Source organism: Lampetra planeri, chromosome 79 (genome assembly GCF_965212315.1).
Source record: "Lampetra planeri chromosome 79, kcLamPlan1.2.h2, whole genome shotgun sequence".
NCBI classification, from domain to species: Eukaryota; Metazoa; Chordata; class Hyperoartia; order Petromyzontiformes; family Petromyzontidae; genus Lampetra; species Lampetra planeri.
Window position 1 is genome coordinate 709,592 of NC_136184.1, and position 23,720 is coordinate 733,311.

The 23,720-nt window shown below is 56.2% G+C and overlaps 1 protein-coding gene across 1 annotated transcript; it reads right to left on the reverse strand.

Moving 5' to 3' along the window:
* Positions 1–835: 835 nt before the first annotated feature.
* On the reverse strand, positions 836–22,476 carry LOC144738245 (heat shock protein beta-1-like). Its single transcript, XM_078621235.1, has 5 exons — positions 22,356–22,476; positions 8,759–8,971; positions 5,008–5,342; positions 3,793–3,856; positions 836–3,211 (listed from the first exon to the last, which is right to left on the reverse strand). Exons 2-5 carry the CDS (start codon positions 8,965–8,967, stop codon positions 2,971–2,973), a joined length of 849 nt encoding a protein of 282 aa, XP_078477361.1. The 5' UTR covers positions 8,968–8,971; positions 22,356–22,476; the 3' UTR covers positions 836–2,970.
* Positions 22,477–23,720: the final 1,244 nt, after the last annotated feature.

Here is a 23,720-nt window from a genome sequence, read left to right on the forward strand (position 1 = left end):
CCCCGCACAGTGCGCTAACCACTGCACCACAGCTCCCCCCACACACTGTGCTATCCACTGCACCACTGCTCTCCACACGCACTGTGTGCTTACCACTGCACCACCACTCCCCACACACAGTTCGTGAACCACTGCACTGCCGCTCCCCACACACACACACACTGCGCTAACCACTGCCCCACCGCTCCCCACACATACAGTGCTCTGCCGTAGCTAAGAGCTGTTATCTCCCTCGCCTGTCATGGGTTCTCTTCCAGTCTCTACGTATCTCTACGTGTCTCCACGCGTGTCCATGTATCTTTCTATATCTCTATGGGTCTCTATCTCTATGGGTCTCTCTGTATCTCTGCCAGTGACGTGCGGTGAGGTCAATGGCTGGGGAGTTACTGGCTAGTGTCAGAGCCAGATTCACACACTGAGTGGGGCGTGGCCTCACTGAGGGGACGTGGCCTCACTGAGGGAGGCGTGTTAGACACGTCCCCCTCAGTGAGGCAGATGTGATAGCTGCCTCCCCTGGTGCTTTGTCATTGCGGTTTCATGACGAGACCAACGAGCTGAAATATCTTTATACACATATGTGTGGAAGGCGAGGACATGAAATGAAGGGGTCTACAAACATTACATTGGTGACATACAGAGATATAGTAACAGGCACGTTCCTATTGCCCGCGCTCCATCCACTTACTGAGGGGTTTCACAATCGGAGGGGAGGCTGAGCTCGTCGCTGCCTCACCTCTCGTCTCTTCCTGTATTTGCAGCGGAGCTCCGCAAATTTGGCGATGTTTGACTATAAAAATGATTGGAATCGTACAGAAATGACATTTATAACACAGACCAGTGGAAACATCTTTATTTTTTATTTTTTTTTACTTATCGTAACAGCTATTTTCATTGGCATATGATAGGTGAGGCTCTGCCTCCCCTGCCTCCCCTGACCACACATCCCTGATCTCGACGTCTCTGTGCATCTCTACGGGTATCTATGTATCTTTACGTATCTCTACAGGACTGTATGGGTCTCTATGTATCTCTACGTATCTCTACAGGACTCTATGGGTTTCTATGTATCTCTATGGGTCTCTATGTATCTCTACGTATCTCTACAGGACTCTATGGGTCTCTATGTATCTAAATGGGTCTCTGTATCTCTACGTATATCTACAGGACTCTGGGTCTCTATGTATATGTATGGGTCTCTATGTATCTCTACAGGACCCTATGGGTCTCTATGTATCTCTGTGGGTCTCTATGCATCTATACGGGACTCTGTATCTATGTGGGTCTCTGTATCTTCATGGGTCTCTATGGGTCTCTGTGTCTCTGTGGGTCTCTATGGGTCTCTGTATTTCTATGTGTCTCTGTATCTCTGTGGGTCTCTATGGGTCTATACGTATCTCTGTGGGTCTCTATGGGTCTCTGTATCTCTGCCTGGCAGAGCCAGGGAGTATGCCACTTCCTCTGACAGCTCACCCACGGGTGTAGAAGGGAGTGAGATGGAACAGATTGGGATTAGTCCATGCACCTGCAGGGTCTGTCCCGTCACCTCGAACACCTAGCCTGGAACAGCAGGCAACCGATGGCAACTGCAGGGTCTGTCCTGTGACCTCCTCCTGCACCTAGCCTGGCACAGCAGTGCAACCCATGGCACCTACAGGGTCTGTCCCGTGACCTCCTCGTGCACCTAGCCTGGCACAGCAGTACAACCCATGGCACCTGCAGGTTCTGTCCCGTGACCTCCTCGTGCACCTAGCCTGGCACAGCAGTACAACCCATGGCACCTGCAGGGTTTGTCCCGTGACTTCCTCGTGCACAGGCGCCGTGGTGATGTCACCATCGCAAATGGCGGATGTTATCGGATGGTTGTGGTGGTGGTTGTGGTGGTTATGACGGTTGTAGTGGTGGTGCCTGTGATGGTGGGGGTTGGTTGTGGGCGTTGTGATGGTGGTGGTTGTGGAGTTGGTGGTTGTGGAGGTGGTGGTTGTGATAATGGTTGTAGTGGTTATGATGGTGGTCGCGATGGTGGTTGTGGTGGTGGTAGTTGTGCAGGTGGTGGTTGTGGTGGTTGTGGTGGTTGTGGTGGTTATGATGATGGTTATGGTGGTTATGATGGTGGTAGGGATGGTGGTTGTAGAGGTGATGGTTTTCATGGTGGTGGTTGCGGTGGTGATGGTTGTGGCGGTAGAGGGTGTTGATGGTGGTTGCGATAGGTGTGGTAGTGGTTGTGATGGTGGTTGCGGTGGAGGTGGTGGTTTTAGTTGCGGTTGTGATATGTTGGTGGTTTATAGTAGTGGTAATAGTTGTGATGGTTGTAGTAGTGGTAATTAATGGTTGTGGTGGTGGTTGTGCAAATGGTCGTTGCCATGGTGTCAGTGGTCGTGGTGGTTATGATGGTGTTTTTAATTGTAATTTTGGGTTTGGTAGTTGTGATGATGATGGTAGATTTGATTATGGTGGTTGTGATGTTTGTAGTAGTGATGGTGGTGCTGGTTGTGTAGATGGTGGTGATGGTTGTGGTGATGCTTGTTCTGGTGGTGGTGGTAGTAGTGATGGTGGTGGTTGTTGTGGTGATGGTGGTGATGATGGTTGTGGTGGTGATTCTGGTGGTGGTGGTTGTGTTAGTTGTTGGTGGTTGTGTTCGTGATGGCTGTGGCTGGGTGGTGTCCCTGCCCCACTGTCTAGACCCTGCCTCATTTTGGCAGTGCCCTCAGTGACTGTTGTGCCAACAGCGGTGGTGGGCACAGCAGTGGCAGTGGTGGTAGTGATGGAGAGCTGGGTGGTGTCTCTGCTCAGGCTTTTCCCCCATCTTGAACACTGCCCACGGTGTCTGTAGTGACTATGATGGCGGTGGTTGTGATGGAGGGCTGGGTGGTGTCTCTGCTCAGGCGTTGTCCCCATCTTGAACACTGCCCACGGTGGCTGTAGTGACTGTCATGGCGGTGGTTGTGATGGAGGGCTGGGTGGTGTCTCCGCTCACACCTTGCCCCCCTTTGCTGTGCCCGCAGTCGCACCAGTTGTGGTGCCCACCGTGGTGCCCACCGTGGTGGCGGGCAGGCCAATGCGTGCGGTGCTCTCGTAGCGGATTGGCACCGCGTGGCCGCCGCCAGCGGCGTCCTCGGGCGCCGCTGGCAACGGGAGAGTCGCCTCCACCGTGAGGACCCCGTCGGCGGAGAGGGACGACACCACGTGGTCTGCCTCTATGTTGGGGGGCAGCCTGGGGGATGGGGGGGGGGGGTATGAGGGGGGTGGGGAGGGTGGGGGTAGAAGGGGGTACCAAAGGGGAGGGGGAGGGGGGAGTGACCATCCCGTCTAGAGAGAGAGAGAGAGATAGATGATACCACGTGGTCTGTGTCTATATTAGGGGGCAGTTTGGGGTGGTGATGGTAGAAAGGGGGAGGGGGTGGAGGAGGAGGTACCAGGGGCGAGGGCACGGTGAGGACCCCGTGGGGTCACTGGAGTTCACTGTGGGATCACAGGAGATCACCATGGGGGTCATGGGAGGTCACAGTGGGTTCACGGGAGGTCACAGTGGGGTCAAGGGAGGTCACGGTGGGGTCAGATAGGTCAGTGTGGGGTCACTGTACTTCACCGTGGGGTCACGGGAGATCACCGCAGTCACCGCGGGGTCAAATAGGTCAGCATGGGGTCACGGGACTTCACCGTAGGGGTCATTGGAGGTCAGTGTGTGGCCACCATGGGGTCCGATAGGTCACCTTGGGTGTCACCTTGGGGGTCACCATGGCGACGGGTGGGCAGGTGGGCGGGGGGGGGGGCGAGGGGGTGGGGGTCACTCACATGTACTTGCGAGTGAAGCATCTGGCCACGAATCCGTGCTCATCCTGACGCTCCTCGTGCTTGCCTGGGGGGGGGGGGGGGGGGTGGGGGTGGGGTGACATCAGCAGGTCATGGGGGCACCGCGTCATTAGCACATCCGGGCATCCTGTCGTCGTGAGGACATGAGGTCATCGGGTCATCGGGGCATTAAGGCATCGGGTCATAAAAACGTCAGGACGTACCACCAGGTCATCGTGCCACTAGGGCATTAGGGCATCCGGTCGTTGGTGCACCAGGTCATCAGGTCATTGGGTCATTAGATCGTTGAGGCATCGTGTCGTTAGGTCATCATGCCATCAGGATATTCGGTCACCATGTCATCGGGACATCAAGTCACCCGGATGTGAGGTTCTCAGGCCATTCGGGGCACTCCCAGTGGCTACTGTGGGCAGTGGAGTCCCAGGGGCACCCCAAATGGCTACTTTGTGTGCATCCAGTGCCGCGGAGCCCGTAGCGGCGACTGTGGGCAATGCAAATGGAGCACCACGGGCTCTGCTAGTGGCTACTGTGTTGATGCAATGCTGTGCAGAGGAGTGGAGCGCTAGGGGCACCTCCATTGCTCCAGGGGCACTCCCAGTGGCTGCTGTGGGCAGTGCAGTGAAGTCCCAGTGGAGCCCCTAGTAGCCACTGTGTGTGCATCCAGTGCAGTGGAGCCCCCAGTGGCCACTGTGGGCAGTGCCAGTGGAGCCTCACGGGCTCCCCTAGTGGCGACTGTGTTGGTGCAGTGTAGTGGAGTGGAGCCCCAGGGACACTCCCATTGCCCCAGGGGCACTCGCAGTGGCTGCTGTGGGCAGTCCAAGTAGAGCCCCAGAGGCTCCCCAATTGCCCCAAGGACACTTCCAATGTCTACTGTGTCAGCGCAATGCAGTGCAAGTTGAGCCCCAGGGGCACCCCCATTGCCCTAGGGGCACCCCCATTGCCCCAGGGGCACAAACCCATTACCCCAGGGGCACAAACCCATTACCCCAGGGCCACAAACCCATTGCCCCAGAGGCATCGCCATTGGTCCGGGGGCACAAACTCATTGTCCCAGGGGCACAAACCCATTGTCCCAGGGGCATCCCCATTTCCCCAGGGGCACCCCCATTGCCCCAGGGCCACAACCCCATCGCCCCAGGGGCATCCCCATTGCCCTAGGGCCACAACCCCATTGGCCCCAGGGGCCCCGCCACTGACCGCTGATCTCGACGTATCCCCCCGCCGTCTTCACGACGAGCTCCTCGGGTGAGAAGTGGTTGACGTCCAGGCTGACGCGCCAGCGGTCCGAGGTGTGCCGCAGGCTCGAGAGGCCCGAGCTGAGCTGGCGGCCCAGGGCCAGCGCCGCCGCGGGGTCCCCCCCCGCCGCCGCCATGGGACCCCCGAGGGAGGCCCCGAGGGAGGCCCCGAGGGGACCCCCGGGGCCGAGGGGGGCCCCGGCCAACGGGACCGGCGCGCCGGGGCCCTGGGAGGACGTCGCCAGCGGCGAGGCCGCGTGCCCGGGGGTGGGGCTCGGTGGACCGAAAAGGCTGGAGCTGTGGGGTGGGTGGGGGGGGGGAGGGGGGAGGGAGGGGTGGATGAGAAGGGAGGGGATGGAGGGAGGGGTTGGAGAGAAAGTATGGAGGGGATGGAGGGGTGAGGGAGGAGGGGAGGGAGGGGATGGAGAGAGAGGATGGAGGGGAGGGAGGGGGGAAGGAGAGAGAGTGGAGGGGGGAGGGAGGGGGAAGGGGAGGGATGGGATGGAGGGGAGGGATGGGAAGAGAGGGAGGGAGCGGGTGGGGGATGGGGGGGGAGAAAGTGGAGGAGGGAGGGCGGGATGGAGGAATATGGGAGGGAGAGGCGAGGGAGGGGGAGGGGATGGAGGGACGGGGAGGGGATGAAGAGAGGGGAGGAAGGGGGTGGGGGGAGGGAGACCCACAGACTAAACTAAACCTAAACGAGCGTCATCTTTCCAAGTGTAAGACCCCACTGAGCTGTGAAGTTCTTCTTCAGAAGCGACGTGGCCATTACAAATGAGAGCAGCTCAAGCAAGTGGCTTGTCGTGTGGATTTTGCAGATGCATATAGACCCATGGAGATACATAGAGACCCAGAGAGACCCATGGAGATACATAGAAACACACAGAGACACATAGTCACATAGATACCCATAGAGATACATAGAGACCCACAGAGACACAGATACTAATATAGATGCATAGAGACCCATATAGATACGTAGAAAGATGTAGAGACATATATATACACACACCCACAGAGATGTATAGAGACCCATAGGAACACACATAGACCCATAGAGAGACATATAGACATATATAAAGATATAGAGACCCATAGAGAGACATATAGACCCATAAAGAGACATACAAACCCATAGAGAAACATAGAGACATATAGATACACGTATAGACTCATAGAGAGACATGTAGACACAGAGAGACACATAGAGACACTTATCGACTCATGAAGAGACATATAGACACAGAGAGACATAGATACCCATACAGACACATATAGCCCATAGAGACACATAGAGACCCATAGAGACACATATAGACCCATAGCGAGACATAGAGACCCATAGAGACACATATAGACCCATAGAGACACATAGAGATCCATAGAATCAACTACAACTATTTTATTCTACCAGGTAAGGCCCCACTGAACTAATGTGCAGATGGGCTATCGCAAATGATAGCTCAACCATGTGGCTAATATCAGCATGGTGTGGGAATGTATAGCGGCATCCAAAAACTCTAAAACGCGTGATTTTGATGTTGATTCTAAAGGTGGTACGGAAAAACCGGAGGACCCGGAGAAAAAAAACGCACACGGCAACGGAGAGAGAGAGAGACACGCACACTCCAAATATACAGCAGGCGTCAGGGGTCGGGATCGAACCCAGGCGAGGTAGTTAACATCTCACCGGGGGGAGAGAAACCCCCCCACACACACAGACTCCAAATATATACCAGTAGCAGTCATCTTCATGGTCACGGGATTGAACCCACGACTGTATGTATACCAGGCGAGGTAGTTAACATCTCGCTGGGTTGTGGATCAAACCTGCGACTTTCGGCATGCCAGGCGAGGTAGTTTACATCTTGCAGGGTCGGGGGTTGAACCTGCGACATCCTGCATACCAGGCGAGGTAGTTAACATCTCGCAGGGTCTGGGATTGAACCCGCGACCTTCTGCATGCCAGGCGAGGTAGTTTACATCTTGCAGGGTCGGGGGTTGAACCTGCGACATCCTGCATACCAGACGAGGTAGTTAACGTCTCGCAGGGTGGGGGATCGAACCCTCGACCTCCTGCATACCAGGCGAGGTAGTTAACATCTCACAAGGTCGGGGATCGAAACCGCGACCTCCTGCATACCAGGCGAGGTAGTTAACATTCCACAGGGTTGGGGATCGAACCCGCGACCTGCATACCAGGCGAGGTAGTTAACATCTCACTGGGTCGGGGATCGGACCCACGACCTCCTTCATACCAGGCGAGGTAGTTAACATCTCGCTGGGTCGGGGATCAAACCCGCGATCTCCGGCATACCATGCAAGGTAGTTAACATCTCATAGGGTCAGGAATCGAACCCGCGACCTCCTGCATACACAGGCGAGGAAGTTAACATCTTACAGGGTCGGGGATCGAACCCGCGACCTGCATACCAGGCGAGGTAGTTAACATCTCGCTGGGTCGGGGATCGGAACCACGACCTTCTGCATACCAGGCGAGGTAGTTAACATCTCGCTTGGTCGGGGATTGAACCCGCGACCTGCATACCAGGCGAGGTAGTTAACATCTCGCTGGGTCAGGGATCGGACCCACGACCTCCTGCATAACAGAAGAGGTAGTTAACATCTCGCAGGGTCGGGTTTTGGACCCACGACCTCCTGCATACCAGAAGAGGTAGTTAACATCTCGCAGGGTCGGGTTTTGGACCCACGACCTCCTGCATACCAGGCGAGGTGGTTAACATCTTGCAGGGTCGGGGATCGGAACCACGACCTTCTGCATACCAGGCGAGGTAGTTAACATCTCGCTTGGTCGGGGATTGAACCCGCGACCTGCATGCCAGGCGAGGTAGTTAACATCTCGCTGGGTCAGGGATCGGACCCACGACCTCCTGCATAACAGAAGAGGTAGTTAACATCTCGCAGGGTCGGGTTTTGGACCCACGACCTCCTGCATACCAGAAGAGGTAGTTAACATCTCGCAGGGTCGGGTTTTGGACCCACGACCTCCTGCATACCAGGCGAGGTGGTTAACATCTTGCAGGGTCGGTGATCAAACCCGTGACCTGCTGCATACCAGGCGAGGTAGTTAACATCTCGCCGGGCCGGGGATCGAACCCGCGACCCTAGCCACCGCAGCGCCGATGTTGTCCGTTCATTCCACAGGGAGCGAGCGTCACAGACCCAGTCGCTGCCTCGCCCAATTGATGGCGGAGCCTCCTCTACCTCCTCCACCGTCTCCACCACCTCCACTGCCTCCTCTATCACCTCCATCCTCCCTCTCCACCACCTCCTCCTCCAGCAAAACCACCATCTCCTCCTTCTCCACCACCTCCACCTCCTCATCCACTATCACCTCCATCGCCACCACCACCATCACCACCACTCCAATCACCTCCACCTCCTCCCTCTCCACCTCCCCATCCTCCTCCCACTACTCCTCCACCAAGACCACCACCACCACCACCATCCCCTCCACCACCTTCTTCACCTCCAATCCCTCCCCCACCTCCACTACCTCCAACCTCCCTCTTTTAAACCACCTCCACCATCACCTCAATCGCCACCACCCCCTCCTCCACCTCCATCACCTCCACCACCACCACCTTCGCGAACACCACCACCACCTCCTAATCCTCCTCCTCCACCTCCTCATCTAACCTCCCTATCTATCACCACTTGCACCACCTCCACCACCACCGCCACCACCTCACCGCGTGTACGAGGGCCAGGCGCCACGGGCCCAGTCGGGGAGGCCCAGAGAGGCCGCGTCCCAGGAGGCCAGGCTGGGGTACGGAGCGGCCATCCCAAAGTCCTGGTCGGGCAGCCTCAATGGCACTTGGGGGGGCATCCACTCACGGAAGGGGTCCCAGCTGGGGTGGCGGAACAGGGGCCTAGAGAAGGGGATCTGCCTCTCGGACATCGTGCTGGGGGAGAGAGAGAAGGTCGGGGAGAGGGGTATAAAGATATACAGAGATACATAGAGATGGATAGATACAGTGAGGGATAAAAGTATTTGATCCCCTGCTGATTTTGTACGTTTGCCCACTGACAACGAAATGATCAGTCTATAATTTTAATGGTAGGTTTATTTGAACAGTGAGAGACAGAATAACAACAACAAAATCCAGAAAAACGCATGTCAAAAATGTTATAAATTGATTTGCATTTTAATGAGGGAAATATAAAAAAAAAGACTCGTAGAGATACATAGAGATACATTGAGATGTATAGAGACTCGTAGAGATGCGTAGACACTCGTATGGATGTGTAGAGATGCATAGATATTGTGTAGAGATACATAGAGATGTGTAGAGATATATAGAGACCCGTAGAGATACATATAAATGTATAGAGATGTTTAGAGACACGTAGAGATGTGTAGAGATACGAAGATGTCTAGAGATACATAGAGAAGTGTATAGATATATAGAGATGTGTAGAGACTCAGAGATGTGTAGTAAAGACTCGTAGAGATACATACACTTCACTATACACTACACTATACACTGCACTACTATACACTACTCTATACTACTATACACTACACTATACACTACACTATACACTACTGTATACTATACTATACACTAAACTTTACACTACACTTACATTTTTATTTAGCTTTCGTGACTGCAAGGATCCATATTATTGGTTCTTTCGGTAAAGTTACGTAGAAGGGAAATAATAAAATAATACAAATACACTACACGATACACTAAACTGTAAACTACACTATACACTACACTATACACTACACTATACACTAAACTATACACTACACTATACACTACTATACACTACACTATACACTAAACTATACACTACACTATACACTACACTATACACTACACTAAACTATACACTTTCCACTACACTATACACTGCACTACTATACACTACACTATACTACTATACAATACACTATACACTACACTACTATACACTACACTACTACATACCTGTCAACTCCTTGTCAGTGCCCTACCTTATTACAGACCAATTCGGATCTTATTGCTCACCTAGTGCCCCATATAAATCTCAACGTTCATCCTATACACTACACTATACACTACACTATACACTACAATATACACTAAACTATACACTACAGTATACGCTACACTATACACTACACTATACACTTCACTATACACTCCACTGTACACTATACACTACACACTACACTATACACTACACTATACACTTCACTATACACTCCACTATACACTACACTATACACTACACTATACACTACACTATACACTTCACTATACACTACATAAATCTCAACGTTCGTCGTTTGCCGTTGTTCTCTGGTCTGCCACCGGTACAGAGACGAGGCCACACACAAGGCTGGTGCTGTCTCTGGTGTAGGCCAATCAGTTTCAAAGACAATGTGTAATTTATCACCAGAGCCATGCTTGTTTGCATGCTCACCACAAGTACTCTGTGTGTGTGGTTAATGCAGCGACTTGATTCCTTGCAGAAGGTTCAATCTAGTCGGTGTTTAAACGTATTAACACAACTCCCGTTTTATTGCTGGAAAGGGTAAAAGCCCCCCCACTATTGTTTTTTATTCTCTCCTTCATATGAACATTATGGCGGGACCCCGGGTCCCATAAGCACCCGGCTCTCGCATAAACTGCGTTGCGATGTCAGTTTATTTCTGTTGAAGGCGAACGACATGGCAATCTACCCCTCTCGACGAGCTCTTGTGGTGCCACAGCGACGGGGCTGCTCGGCCGAGCCAGGGAGCCGCCCGGCTTCCACCGCCGCACTGCCCCCCATCACCGCCCCCACATAAACACGCACCCGCACCCACGTAGGGCCTCGTGGTCGGGTCACCTACCCTGAGTTTTCACCCGAGGGCCCCCTAGGGGGGTTACCCCACGGTTTCTCAGGGCCAGGGAATTGGACAGGACCCTTCCCAGGCCAAGTAACACTGCGGCGCCGTGGGCGGATTTGAGATCGCACGACCACGGCGAGCTCAGAGAGCCCCGCAGTTAGAAACGCATACAAACACAAACACGGGTCAGCAAGGCAGATAGCTGGGATCAGGACCCGGGACGACTGATTGGTCGAAAGTTCAAAGGCCGGCGGGATCGCAAAAGAGCGGGAAATCCTAGGCTCAGGATTGGTCGAGAGACCAAGGCGGTCGGGACGGGGGCGCCTAGCCTTTGATGTGAATAGTTTAAAAGAAAACGCAGGGGCAGTAGGGAACTCTCTTCTTCTGGAGTTTGGACACGGGGTCAGCAACGAAGGAGTCATCGGGCGAGCCGCTAGATTGTCTGCAGGACGATCTGAGCGCCGCAAGTTCACCAAGGACTACAGACGGTATCGTGTTGCGCGCCTTACAACACCTCAGAGCGGAGAGTAGGATCCATAGGAGAGGGTTAGTTCGGGGTAAGGACGAGTAGGAAAGCGGTTTAGCAGAGAGCGCAGCATAGAATAGGGCTACACGGCACCAGAGTGTGGGTTAGAAGCGCCTTGCTGGCCCGCACACACACACGGGTGGCTCGGTTGGTTAGCAAGGGCTAATAAAATCTCGAGCGTAGAAACAAAACCATGTTGTTGGGTGTTTTTGGAACGTGGTATTAGCGTGCACTGCATTCGCGAGTGTGTGGTCGTTGTATGCATAAAGGCCGTGGTCTCTGTACGATTGTGCGGGTACGGAGGTGTGTGCGTTAACGCCCGGGGAGAGCACTTTTGTGTGTTAGCGTGACTACGCAGCCGTGTGAGAGGAGAATCGTCCTTGTACGATATTTGTGTTGACGTGCACGCGCGAGTGGGGGAGGGGACGAGTCGTCGTGTCGGCGTGTGCCCCGCTTGCGTGTGCTCGTTACTCGCGTAAAGTGCGGCGCGGTGGTGGACCCCTGACCCCCGACCCCGCGGCTCCAGCGCGTAATCGGCTGCGCATTGTTGTACGGTTTGTCTCGCGCGCACGGCGGCGGCGGCTTGAGTCGTTGTGTCGGCGTGTGCCCCGCTTGCGTGTGCTCGTTACTTGCGTAAGCTCTCGGCGTGCGTAATCGGCGTACCCCAGGTGCGCGATCGTAACGTGAGCGGCCAGCGCGGCGCAGAGCGGCGCAAGAGTGGGTATCGCGTGTGGAGCTGTATGGGTGTGCGCGCACGTTCACGACGTGTGTAACACAGGTGCGCGATCCTAACGTGAGTGGTCAGTGTTGGGTGAGTGCCGTGCAGAGCTGTGTGTGGGTGTGCACGTACGTGGTTAACCATGCCTGCTACGCGGACCCGCGGTGGAGGGGAATCCTCGGGTGACGGCTCCCACACCCTGGGTGAGGAGCCTAGCGGCGGTTCGCTTAGCAGCGGGGGGGCGATTGATGATGTTAGTCCGGCCGTTAGTATTATCGAGGGAGGGATCTCGGGGGCTAGCGACCCCCACAAATTGGTGTCGGAAGCGGTACGGACCCCCGCGTTACCTCACGCTAAAATAAGACTGATATTTACCGGCCGGGGGGCCCCTTCGTGGAAGGCATTCGCCCGCAATCTCTTAGGGGCCAAGGAAATTAATGGATGGACGGACGCGCAGGCAGTACGTCAACTTAATATGAATCTTTATGGGCGGGCAGCCGATTTTGTAGAAGCGTTACCCGCGAGCGCACAGACACAGCTAGAGGAGCTGATGCGCCGACTCGATCAGCGTTTTGGCACGCGTGACGAGGAGGAAGCAAAATCGGCCTTAGAGGCGCGCCGTCGCCAACCTGGCGAAGATCTACGTGATTACGCCGAGGATGTGCGCGAGTTAACAAAGATCGCACGCCCGGGGTACGCAACTAATGTTATTGAGGAACTGGCCGCCGAGAAAATCCAGCGGTACCTGTCTCGCACGGCGTGGTGGCAGCCAGACATGAGCTGCCCACGTCTTCCCTTTAACGCCCTTGTCGAGCGCGCACGTAAGTGTGAAAGAATTCACAGCGAACGCGCGCAGCTCCGGGGGCTGGGACGAGAGCGCGCCATTGCGAGCCTGCTCTCGGAAGACGAGGAGGAGGAACAGGAGCTCGCGAGGACGGTAAGGGGCCGGGAAAGAGAGCCTCCAGTGTCCCGCGAGACAACCCCGGGATGGGTTGCTGGTATACAAACGGGTATAAAGGATGTCTCCGGCCAGGTAACCCAGGTAGGTGACAGGGTAACCCAGGTAGGTGACAGGGTAACCCAAGTAGACAAGGTAACCCAAGTACGGGCACACATGACTGCGCTGGAGACAATGGTAGAGACGGTCCAGGCCGAGGTAGGAGGATTAACTGGGAGAGTGGCTCGACTGGAGGCAGAGTCGGGGCAGCGGCGTGCCGGAGGGGGGATAGGGAACGGACGGGGGGGCTCCTACGGGACGGCCCCCCGTGCGTGTTACCTGTGTGACCGGCGAGGGCATCTCGTGAGAGACTGTCCGCAGATCGCCCGCGCTAGAAACGCGCCGGGGGTTAAACCCCAACGCCCACTAGAGAGTGGACCATCTGGGGGTGCATTCGAAGCGGTCCCGATGCAAAAAGACGGTAATAATGGCGAGCGAGTGATCTCCACACAGGTTCCAACAACAACGCCCACGGAAACGGTGACTCCTGGCGACTGGCTACGGGAGCTGGTGGCGGGGATCACGGGGGCCACGTCGCTGGTGGAAGGGGAGGTAAACGGAGTGCGTACCCGAATTCTGCTGGACACGGGGGCGGTGGCCTCGCTCGTGAGCGCAGCGCACTGCAGCGCGATCGGGGTCGACGTGCGTCACCTGCAGGCACCGGACCGCGCGCTGCACACGGCGAGCGGAGCCGGAATGGGGCTGCTGGGGAGAGCCACCCTAGAGGTCCGCATAGGCAGTCAGGTGTGCACCCAGGAGTTCTACGTGTCGAGTGCGTTGTGTCACGAGTGTATCGCAGGTACCGACCTCTTAGAACGGCTGGGACTCAACGTGCAACCCCGCCAGCGATGCGCCACCATGGAGAGCAACGGCGAGTGGATACCGTTCCTGGGACGAGAACCAACGCGCCCCCGCTTCGCACCTGTGGCCGCTATCCTGGCGACAGCAGTCACCATCGGCCCGCTCACCGAGATGCTGGTGCCGGTGGCAACATCCCCCACCGACCCCGCGCTCCGACCATCAGGAGAGGTAATGCTAACTCCTCACCCGGAGTTGGCAAAACGGTATGGGATAATGGGATCCGCCACGTTGGTAAACGCAGATGGGGACCGATTGTTTATGCGGATGTTTAACCCCCACAGTACCCCAGCGATACTGCGGCGGCGCACCCCGATAGCCACCGTACACCCCCTGCACGCACGCCACTCTGACGACTCGGTGTTCGCACTCTGGGCTGAGGACCCCGGGCGTCCTGAGGGTGACCAGGACCTGGCATGGCGAGTCGGCCCGACTCCCCAAGCCGAGGTCGTTCCCCTGCTCGACGCGTTACATGTACCATGGGCGGATTTACCTAAGGGAGAGGCCGATCGGCTGCGCGAGTTACTGCGGGAGTATGCCGACGTATTCAGTGAACACGACTCGGACGTGGGTCGGACCGAACTTGTTAAGCACCAAATTGACACCGGTGCAGCCCGACCCATCAAACTCCCTGCGTACCGAGTGGGCGCACCCGAACGCGCCCAAATCAAAGAGGCAGTTGGGGACATGCTTCGCGATAACATAATTCAGCCCTCGGCGAGCCCCTGGTCAGCCCCAGTGGTACTAGTAACGAAAAAGGATGGGTCAACTCGGTTCTGCGTCGATTACCGTAAACTAAATGCAGTCACGCTCGGCGATGCCTTCCCCATACCCCGCATCGACGACACCTTCGACAGCCTCGCCGGAGCGCGATATTTTTCCACCCTCGATCTCGCGTCCGGGTACTGGCAGGTGGAGATGGCGGAGGAGGATCGGCCGAAAACCGCATTCACCACCCCGATGGGACTATTCGAGTTTCGAGTACTCCCGTTCGGACTCACCAATGCGCCTGCGACGTTCCAGCGGCTGATGGAGTTGGTGATGCGGGGCTTGCAATGGGAACAGTGCCTGATTTACTTGGACGATGTGATAGTGTTCAGTAGATCTTTGTCTGAGCATTGGTCCAGGCTTCGAGAGGTGTTCCAGCGACTGCGAGCGGCTCATCTCAAGCTCAAGCCACGTAAGTGTTACATCGCACAACGCGAGGTGGGGTACCTCGGGCATCGCGTCAGCGAGGCAGGCGTGCACACCGATCCGGAGAAGGTACGCGCCGTAGTGGAGTGGCCACGGCCAAGGAATCTGACGGAGATCAGATCATTTTTGGGGCTCGCCACCTATTATCGTCGATTTGTAAAGGGATTCAGTGAGATTGCACGCCCTCTCACCCAACTCACCTCCCCTAAGCACCCCTACCAGTGGACGGGGGCCTGCCAGACGGCCTTCACCACTCTCAAAGATCACCTCACCCACGCCCCCACCCTCGCTTTCCCCGATTTTACCACCGATTTTATTTTGGACACCGACGCCTGCAGCAGCGGGCTGGGCGCGGTGTTGTCACAGGTACAGGATGGGACGGAACGAGTCATCGCGTACGCCAGCCGGACCTTGAGTGGGGCCGAGCTGAACTATTGCGTGACCCGCCAAGAGTTGTACGCCGTAATTTTCGCATGCAAACAGTTCCGGCCGTATTTGTACGGCAGGAGATGTCGCGTACGCACTGACCATTATGCTCTGCAGTTCCTTCTTACATTCAAGGAGCCGCGGGGGCAGATGGCCCGGTGGTTGGCGCAGTTGCAGGAGTACAACCTGCAAATCGAGTATCGGGCTGGCCGGACGCATGCAAACGCGGACGCCTTGTCGAGGCGACCCACGGTGTTCGCCGAGACGAGGGCGGAGGAGGCCTGCCCGTGTTTCACGGGGGGACGCTGCCGGCAGGCAACGGACCCCCGAGAGGCCGCGGCCACTGACCCCCCCCCAGCGAGAGAGAGTGCAGTGTGCGCCACAGAGACCCTCGCAGGTGGCACCGAGGATCCCGTCGACCGCCCGGCAAGCGCGGGACCCGCAGCTCGGGACCCGATCGGACGGATCCAGGAGGACGTCGGCTGCGCCTTCCCGGGCCTGAACGACGAGCAGCTGAGACAGACCCAGCAGCGAGATCCGGATCTGGCGGCGGTGGAGGCGGCACTGCGAGAGAAGGAGGATGCACTACCAGGGCCCTGGAGCGGTTTGTATGCCCGGTTGTGTGTGGAAAACGGGGTGGTGAGGGAACTGGCCGACGCTGGGCAGCCTGGGTGCATCTGCGTTCCCGCCCATGTGCGACCCCAACTACTACGACTGGTACACGACCACCCGCTCGGGGGCCATGATGGGGAACGGCGCACCCGGGAGACTCTGCGTCGCCAGTATCTCTGGCCTAAATTGGCGCAAGATGTGGCCGCCTGGGTGCAGGGCTGCCGGGCCTGTCAGCAGTGTGGGCAAAAGCCGGCGAGGTACCAGGTACCCCTGAGGCCGTTCCGAGTCAGTCGGACGAATCAGTTGGTCGGAATCGACCTGCAGGGGCCCTTTCCACGATCCCACCGGGGCAACCGATATATTCTTGTAGCGGTGGAGTACTTCACCCGCTACCCCGTGGCGGTGGCTATCCCGGATAAAACAGCCCTCGTAGTGGCCCGGGCCTTCGTGGAAAACTACGTACTTAAGTGCGGGATCCCCGAACGAGTCATTACCGACCAGGGTAGTGAATTCGAGGCCGAACTATTCCAGGCGCTGTGCCGAGAGTTCGGGATCCAGAAGGACCGAACCACGGCATATCACCCCCAGGCGAACGGGATGGTAGAGAGGATGAACCAGACTCTGGCCGGGAAGCTTAAACGCATGGCGGCCGCGAATCAACAGGACTGGGACGAACACCTCCCCTATGCCCTGTTCGCCTACACCACCGCCGTTCACACATCTACAGGACAGACCCCGTTCCTAATGATGTTTGGTCACGAGTCTCGCCTGCCCGCAGATCTGCTGTTCGGTGTCCCTCCGCCGCAACGGGAGGAAGGGAGCCACCCCGTGGAGCACTTGCTGGAGACCCTGCGAGGGGCCAGGGGCCGAGCCTACCCGCACGGAGAGGCCGCGCACCAGCGGCAAGAGCAGGGCGCCCGACCCCGTATGGAGCCCCCCTTCTACACTGCGGGCTCCGAGGTGTGGCTGTACACTCCCCGCGTCGGTGCCGGACAGGTGGGGAAGCTGACCACCTACTGGCGAGGACCCTGGATTGTGAGACGGCAGATCTCACCATGGACGGTGCTGATTCAGGGAGGAGAGAGGGGCCGGGAGATGGTGGTCAACATCCGCCGACTGAAGCCGTGGCGAGCAGCCCCCGAGGGGGGGAGCCCCGCCGTCCAAGTACCCCGAAACCCCGGGGTCCCCCCACACCCCGTGCCCGGGGGCCTCGCGCAGTATATGGGCCCCACGGAGCCCCGGGCTCCGAGGGGCCCCGGGCGGGGCCGGGGGCGACGAGGACGGCGACCCTTAAACCCCACCGCCTCTGAGTTTGTTCCCCAGCCCGCAGGTGCCAGAGACCGAGGGGAGCCGTTGGAATGGAGGAGGAGACCACCGCCGGAGCCCCAGGAGACGGAGCCGCCACCCCCGAGGCCAGCCACAAGGGCCGGGCGAATCCCGCGGACCCCGCGGCGATACCTCGTGGGGGCAACCCAGGCGAGGTGCTCCAGTCAACCCGGGACGGGGACTGGCACCCCGGGGGGCTATGTGGTGCCACAGCGACGGGGCTGCTCGGCCGAGCCAGGGAGCCGCCCGGCTTCCACCGCCGCACTGCCCCCCATCACCCCCCCCACATAAACACGCACCCGCACCCACGTAGGGCCTCGTGGTCGGGTCACCTACCCTGAGTTTTCACCCGAGGGCCCCCTAGGGGGGTTACCCCACGGTTTCTCAGGGCCAGGGAATTGGACAGGACCCTTCCCAGGCCAAGTAACACTGCGGCGCCGTGGGCGGATTTGAGATCGCACGACCACGGCGAGCTCAGAGAGCCCCGCAGTTAGAAACGCATACAAACACAAACACGGGTCAGCAAGGCAGATAGCTGGGATCAGGACCCGGGACGACTGATTGGTCGAAAGTTCAAAGGCCGGCGGGATCGCAAAAGAGCGGGAAATCCTAGGCTCAGGATTGGTCGAGAGACCAAGGCGGTCGGGACGGGGGCGCCTAGCCTTTGATGTGAATAGTTTAAAAGAAAACGCAGGGGCAGTAGGGAACTCTCTTCTTCTGGAGTTTGGACACGGGGTCAGCGACGAAGGAGTCATCGGGCGAGCCGCTAGATTGTCTGCAGGACGATCTGAGCGCCGCAAGGTCACCAAGGACTACAGACGGTATCGTGTTGCGCGCCTTACAACACCTCAGAGCGGAGAGTAGGATCCGTAGGAGAGGGTTAGTTCGGGGTAAGGACGAGTAGGAAAGCGGTTTAGCAGAGAGCGCAGCATAGAATAGGGCTACACGGCACCAGAGTGTGGGTTAGAAGCGCCTTGCTGGCCCGCACACACACACGGGTGGCTCGGTTGGTTAGCAAGGGCTAATAAAATCTCGAGCGTAGAAACAAAACCATGTTGTTGGGTGTTTTTGGAACGTGGTATTAGCGTGCACTGCATTCGCGAGTGTGTGGTCGTTGTATGCATAAAGGCCGTGGTCTCTGTACGATTGTGCGGGTACGGAGGTGTGTGCGTTAACGCCCGGGGAGAGCACTTTTGTGTGTTGGCGTGACTACGCAGCCGTGTGAGAGGAGAATCGTCCTTGTACGATATTTGTGTTGACGTGCACGCGCGAGTGGGGGAGGGGACGAGTCGTCGTGTCGGCGTGTGCCCCGCTTGCGTGTGCTCGTTACTCGCGTAAAGTGCGGCGCGGTGGTGGACCCCTGACCCCCGACCCCGCGGCTCCAGCGCGTAATCGGCTGCGCATTGTTGTACGGTTTGTCTCGCGCGCACGGCGGCGGCGGCTTGAGTCGTTGTGTCGGCGTGTGCCCCGCTTGCGTGTGCTCGTTACTTGCGTAAGCTCTCGGCGTGCATAATCGGCGTACCCCAGGTGCGCGATCGTAACGTGAGCGGCCAGCGCGGCGCAGAGCGGCGCAAGAGTGGGTATCGCGTGTGGAGCTGTATGGGTGTGCGCGCACGTTCACGACGTGTGTAACACAGGTGCGCGATCCTAACGTGAGTGGTCAGTGTTGGGTGAGTGCCGTGCAGAGCTGTGTGTGGGTGTGTGCGTACGTGGTTAACCATGCCTGCTACGCGGACCCGCGGTGGAGGGGAATCCTCGGGTGACGGCTCCCACACCCTGGGTGAGGAGCCTAGCGGCGGTTCGCTTAGCAGCGGGGGGGCGATTGATGATGTTAGTCCGGCCGTTAGTATTATCGAGGGAGGGATCTCGGGGGCTAGCGACCCCCACACTCTACACGATGCGCCAATCAAAGTTTCAAAGGTTTGTTTCTTCTGCGCATTCGTCCTCGCCGATGCACTTGGACGATACGACAACAGAAGGATCCGCGCCCGGTGGGTCACGGCGTTCATGTGCGTGGTGGGACGGAGTCGCCAAAAATATATTACTTAACTACGATTTTGACTTCCCTTTATTCGGGAACCCCGGAGTCCCGCCATAAGGTTCATATTCTCCCAACTCCAATGCCATCCGGGGCCAGTAGACGGAGTCTCGAGCCCCGCGGATGCAGTTCCCTCAAAGCCCAATACGAGTGGACAGGATGAGGCCCAGGATCTGAACATGATCCTGGAACTCGCCCCCGCCCCCCTTGGGCGACTCAGCCTTAAACGAGTACCCGGTGCGGTGTGGTAATCGTCGCCACTGGGGGAGACATGCGGTCGGGCGTGGTGCTGGCCACCCACCATCTCGTGTGCCTCAGTGGCGGCCTTAATAGGCTCTGCTACTCGCTACTAACGGCACTTGTCCCTACAGCACTGAGGAAGCTTTGTATGTGCGTGAGTGAGTGAGCTAAAGGGTGAGTGAGTGAGCTAAAGGGTGAATGAGTGTGGGAGTGAGTGAATGGGTGAATGAGCGAGCGATTGAATTGGCGAATGATTGAGTGTGAGTGAATGAGTGGGTGAATAAGTGAGTGGGTGAGTGTTGAGTCTATGGTGCAGTGTTGAGTCTATGGGCAGTCTTGAGTCAATGATGCAGTGTTGAGTCTGTGGTGCAGTGTTGAGTCTGTGGGTAGTGTTGAGTCGATAGTGCAGTGTTGAGTCTATGGGTAGTCTTCTTTGGTTCTTTCGGTAAAGTCACGTAGAAGGGAAGTAGTAAAATAATAAAAATAAAACATAATAAAATAATTCTCACGACGTTTCGGCCACAACGCAAGCAGCCGTCCTCAGGTGAAAACCAGGTCTGTCGAGGCGACAGCGTCTGAATGAAACAGCACACGTGCTTGGAGCATATATATAAGTTGGGTTGGAAGGGGGGGAAAGGGCGCCTTGACAAAATAATTTGCATGTCAAGAGGATTTTAGCATATTTATGAGAAATGCAGGTATGTGATTAGTACTACTTATGTCCGTGCATTATGCAGGAATTAGCAGCATCCAAGGGAGGGGATATGGGAAATGCAGGTATGTGATTAGTACTAATTATGCAGTGTTGAGTCTACGGGTAGTGTTGAGTCAATGGGTAGTGTTGAGTCTGTGGGTAGTGTTGAGTCTATGGTGCAGTGTTGAGTCTCCAGGTAGTGTTGAGTCTATGGTGCAGTGGTGAGTCTATGGTGCAGTGGTGAGTCTATGGGCAGTGTTGAGTCTATGGGTAGTAAATCTATTCAACTAAACAATTAAAATATCCTTTTATATTACCATGTGTAAGGGCCCCGCTGAGCTATGCCGTAGCTCTTTTTATAGATGCGACCTGACCGTCACAAACGATAGCAGCTCAACAGAAATGGCTGATATCATTGTCATCATCGTGTGGAAATTTATATCAGCAGCCAAATCACTCTCGAACGACGCGGTGATGACGTCGATTCTAAATGTGGTGGGGACAAACCGGAGGGACCCAGAGACAAAATCCACACAGCGACCAATGTTTTTGTTTGTTGCGGTTGCACCCGGGTCAAGAGCCACATGGCGCACAGGGCTATACCTAATACATAAACTTGAAAGCACGGTGAGAGAAAGACAGACGCTAAATATACAACATATTGTATTCCTCGGCTTAAGAACACCACCGCCACTCACGCACACCACCCCTACTTACGAACACCACCCCCACTTACGAACACCACCCGAACTCACGATCACCACCCCCGCTTACGAACACCACCCCCACTTACGAACACCACCCCCACTTACGAACAACACCCGCACTCACGATCAGCACCCCCACTTCCGAATCTCACACCGACTTACGAACACCACCCCCACTTACGAACACCACCCCCACTTACGAACACCACCCCCATCTACGAACACCACCCCCACTTACGAAAAACATGCCATGAGATATGCATATTTTTTTTAACAGTGAACCGAACCGCGCAACGATTTTGTTCAGCTGAAGAGATCCTTCCGCGAGATGGAGTGAGTCGGCCTCGCCACTGGGAGTGAGCGTTTGCCTGTGTGTGTGAGTGTGAGAATGAGTGAGTGTGTTTGAGTGTGTGTGAGTGCGTGAGTGCGCACATGAGTGTGTGCGAGTGCGTGAGTGTGTGTGAGAATGTGTGAGTGAGTGTGAGAATGTAAGTGAGTGTGTGCGCACATGATTGTGCATTTGTGTGTGAGTGTGTGTGAGAATGTGTGAGCGTGTGCGCACATAAGTGTGTGTGGGGAGCGGTAGTGTAGCGGTTAACGCTACGCTGCACTACGAACCTGGCGACCCGGGTTCGATTCTCGCTCACGGCCAACATCAGTGACGATTATCTGAACCGGTCCTGGGCCTCCCCGAGGCCGACTCAGTCTAAAATCAGTACCTGGTGCTGTGTGTAGTAAACATCGCTACTAGGGAGACAAAGGCGGCCGGGCGTGGTTGCTGACCACCCACCCCCTCGTGTGCCGTGCCGACCTTCAAAGGTGCTCGCTAACAGCACTTGCCCCTAAAGCCTGTTAAGGCTACACGGGGGATATTTGTCTTTGTGTGAGTGTGTGAGTGTCTTCATAGGTGCTCGCTAACAGCACTTGCCCGAACAGTCTGTTAAGGCTATACTGGCGGATCTTTGTCTTTTATCTTTGTGAGTGTGGGTGAGCGAGTGTGTGAGAGTGGAGAGAGTGTGAGTGAGTGTGTGAGTGTGAGTGAGTGTGTGTGAGTGAGTGTATGAGTGAGTGTGTGAGTGAGTGTATGAGTGAGTGTGTGAGCGAGTGGGAAGATGATCATACAAACCTTCAAGATGTGGAGCTGAGTAGAGTCTCCCAGATTCTGTCGCTGTCTCTCTCTCACACACAGACACGTGTGTGTCTATATATACACACGTGTCTATGTGTCTTTTTATAGACACACACGTGTCTGTGTGTGAGTGTGTGTTTATTTATAGACACGTATGAGTGTGTGTGATGAGTTTGTTACTGTGTGTGTGGGTCAGTGAGTGTGTGGGTGAGCGAGTGTGTGTGAGTGTGTGTGATGAGTGTGTTACTGTGTGTGTGTGGGTGAGTGTGTGGATCATGGAGTGTGTGTGAGTGTGTGTGATGAGTGTGTGAATATGTGTGTGTGGGTCAGTGGGTGTGTGGGTGAGTGTGTGGATGAGCGAGTGTGCGTGAGTATGTGTGATGAGATAGTGTGTGGGTCAGTGGGTATGTGGGTGAGCGAGTGTATGTGAGTATGTGTGATGAGTGTGTTAATGTGTGTGTGTGGGTCATGGAGTGTGTGTGAGTGTGTGTGATGAGTGTGTTACTGTGTGTGTGGGTCAGAGGGTGTGTGGGTGAGTGTGTGGGTGAGCGAGTGTGTGTGATGAGTGTGTGAATATGTGTGTGTGGGTCAGTGGGTGTGTGGGTGAGTGTGTGGGTGAGCGAGTGTGTGTGAGTATGTGTGATGAGATAGTGTGTGGGTCAGTGGGTGTGTGGGTGAGCGAGTGTGTGTGAGTATGCCTAAACAGCTTTTGTTCGGCCGGATCGAGGGGGCTAAACGGGCGCAGCACGGGCTAGAGAAGAGATGGAGTGATGTGGTACAGGAGGACGTGGAGCTGAGTGGACTTGCCGATGACTGGTACCAGCGGTGTCAAGATCGGCCTCTGTGGAGGAGGCTCGTGAAGGACGCTACTGGGCAGTTGGAGGCAGTCGCCCTCCAACAACAACGGAGGGCGGAGGAGCGACGCTCACAACAACGAGCGGAGCGACGGGTGGCTAAAGCACAGCAAGTTGGTACAGTAGGGGGCACAGGTGGTGCATCAGACAGTCATCTCGGTCATCTCGGTCAGTCGACCCGTGGCACCTGCTGGGTCTGCCCCGTGACCTCCTGCCAGCGGGCGTTCGACACTTCACGTGGCCTCAAGGTGCACATGGCCTGGCACAAGCGTCGTGGTGACGTCACCGCCACTTAGTGGCGAATGGCGGTTGTTGTTGTTGTGAGTATGTGTGATGAGTGTGTTAATGTGTGTGTGTGTGGGTCATGGAGTGTGTGTGAGTGTGTGATGAGTGTGTGAATATATGTGTGTGGGTCAGTGGGTGAGTGTATGGGTGAGCGAGTGTGAGTGTGTGATGAGTTTGTGAATATGTGTGTGTGGGTCAGTGGGTGTGTGGGTGAGTGTGTGGA

Excerpts from the sequence above, each read along its gene's own strand:
- LOC144738245 (XM_078621235.1), bottom strand. The coding sequence starts at position 8,967 with ATGTCCGAGAGGCAGATCCCCTTCTCTAGGCCCCTGTTCCGCCACCCC. Across the intron at positions 3,857-5,007 it reads GGGATACGTCGAGATCAGCG|GCAAGCACGAGGAGCGTCAG; the intron begins GTCAGTGGCGGG and ends CCCCCCCCCCAG. Across the intron at positions 3,212-3,792 it reads TGCTTCACTCGCAAGTACAT|GCTGCCCCCCAACATAGAGG; the intron begins GTGAGTGACCCC and ends CCCATCCCCCAG.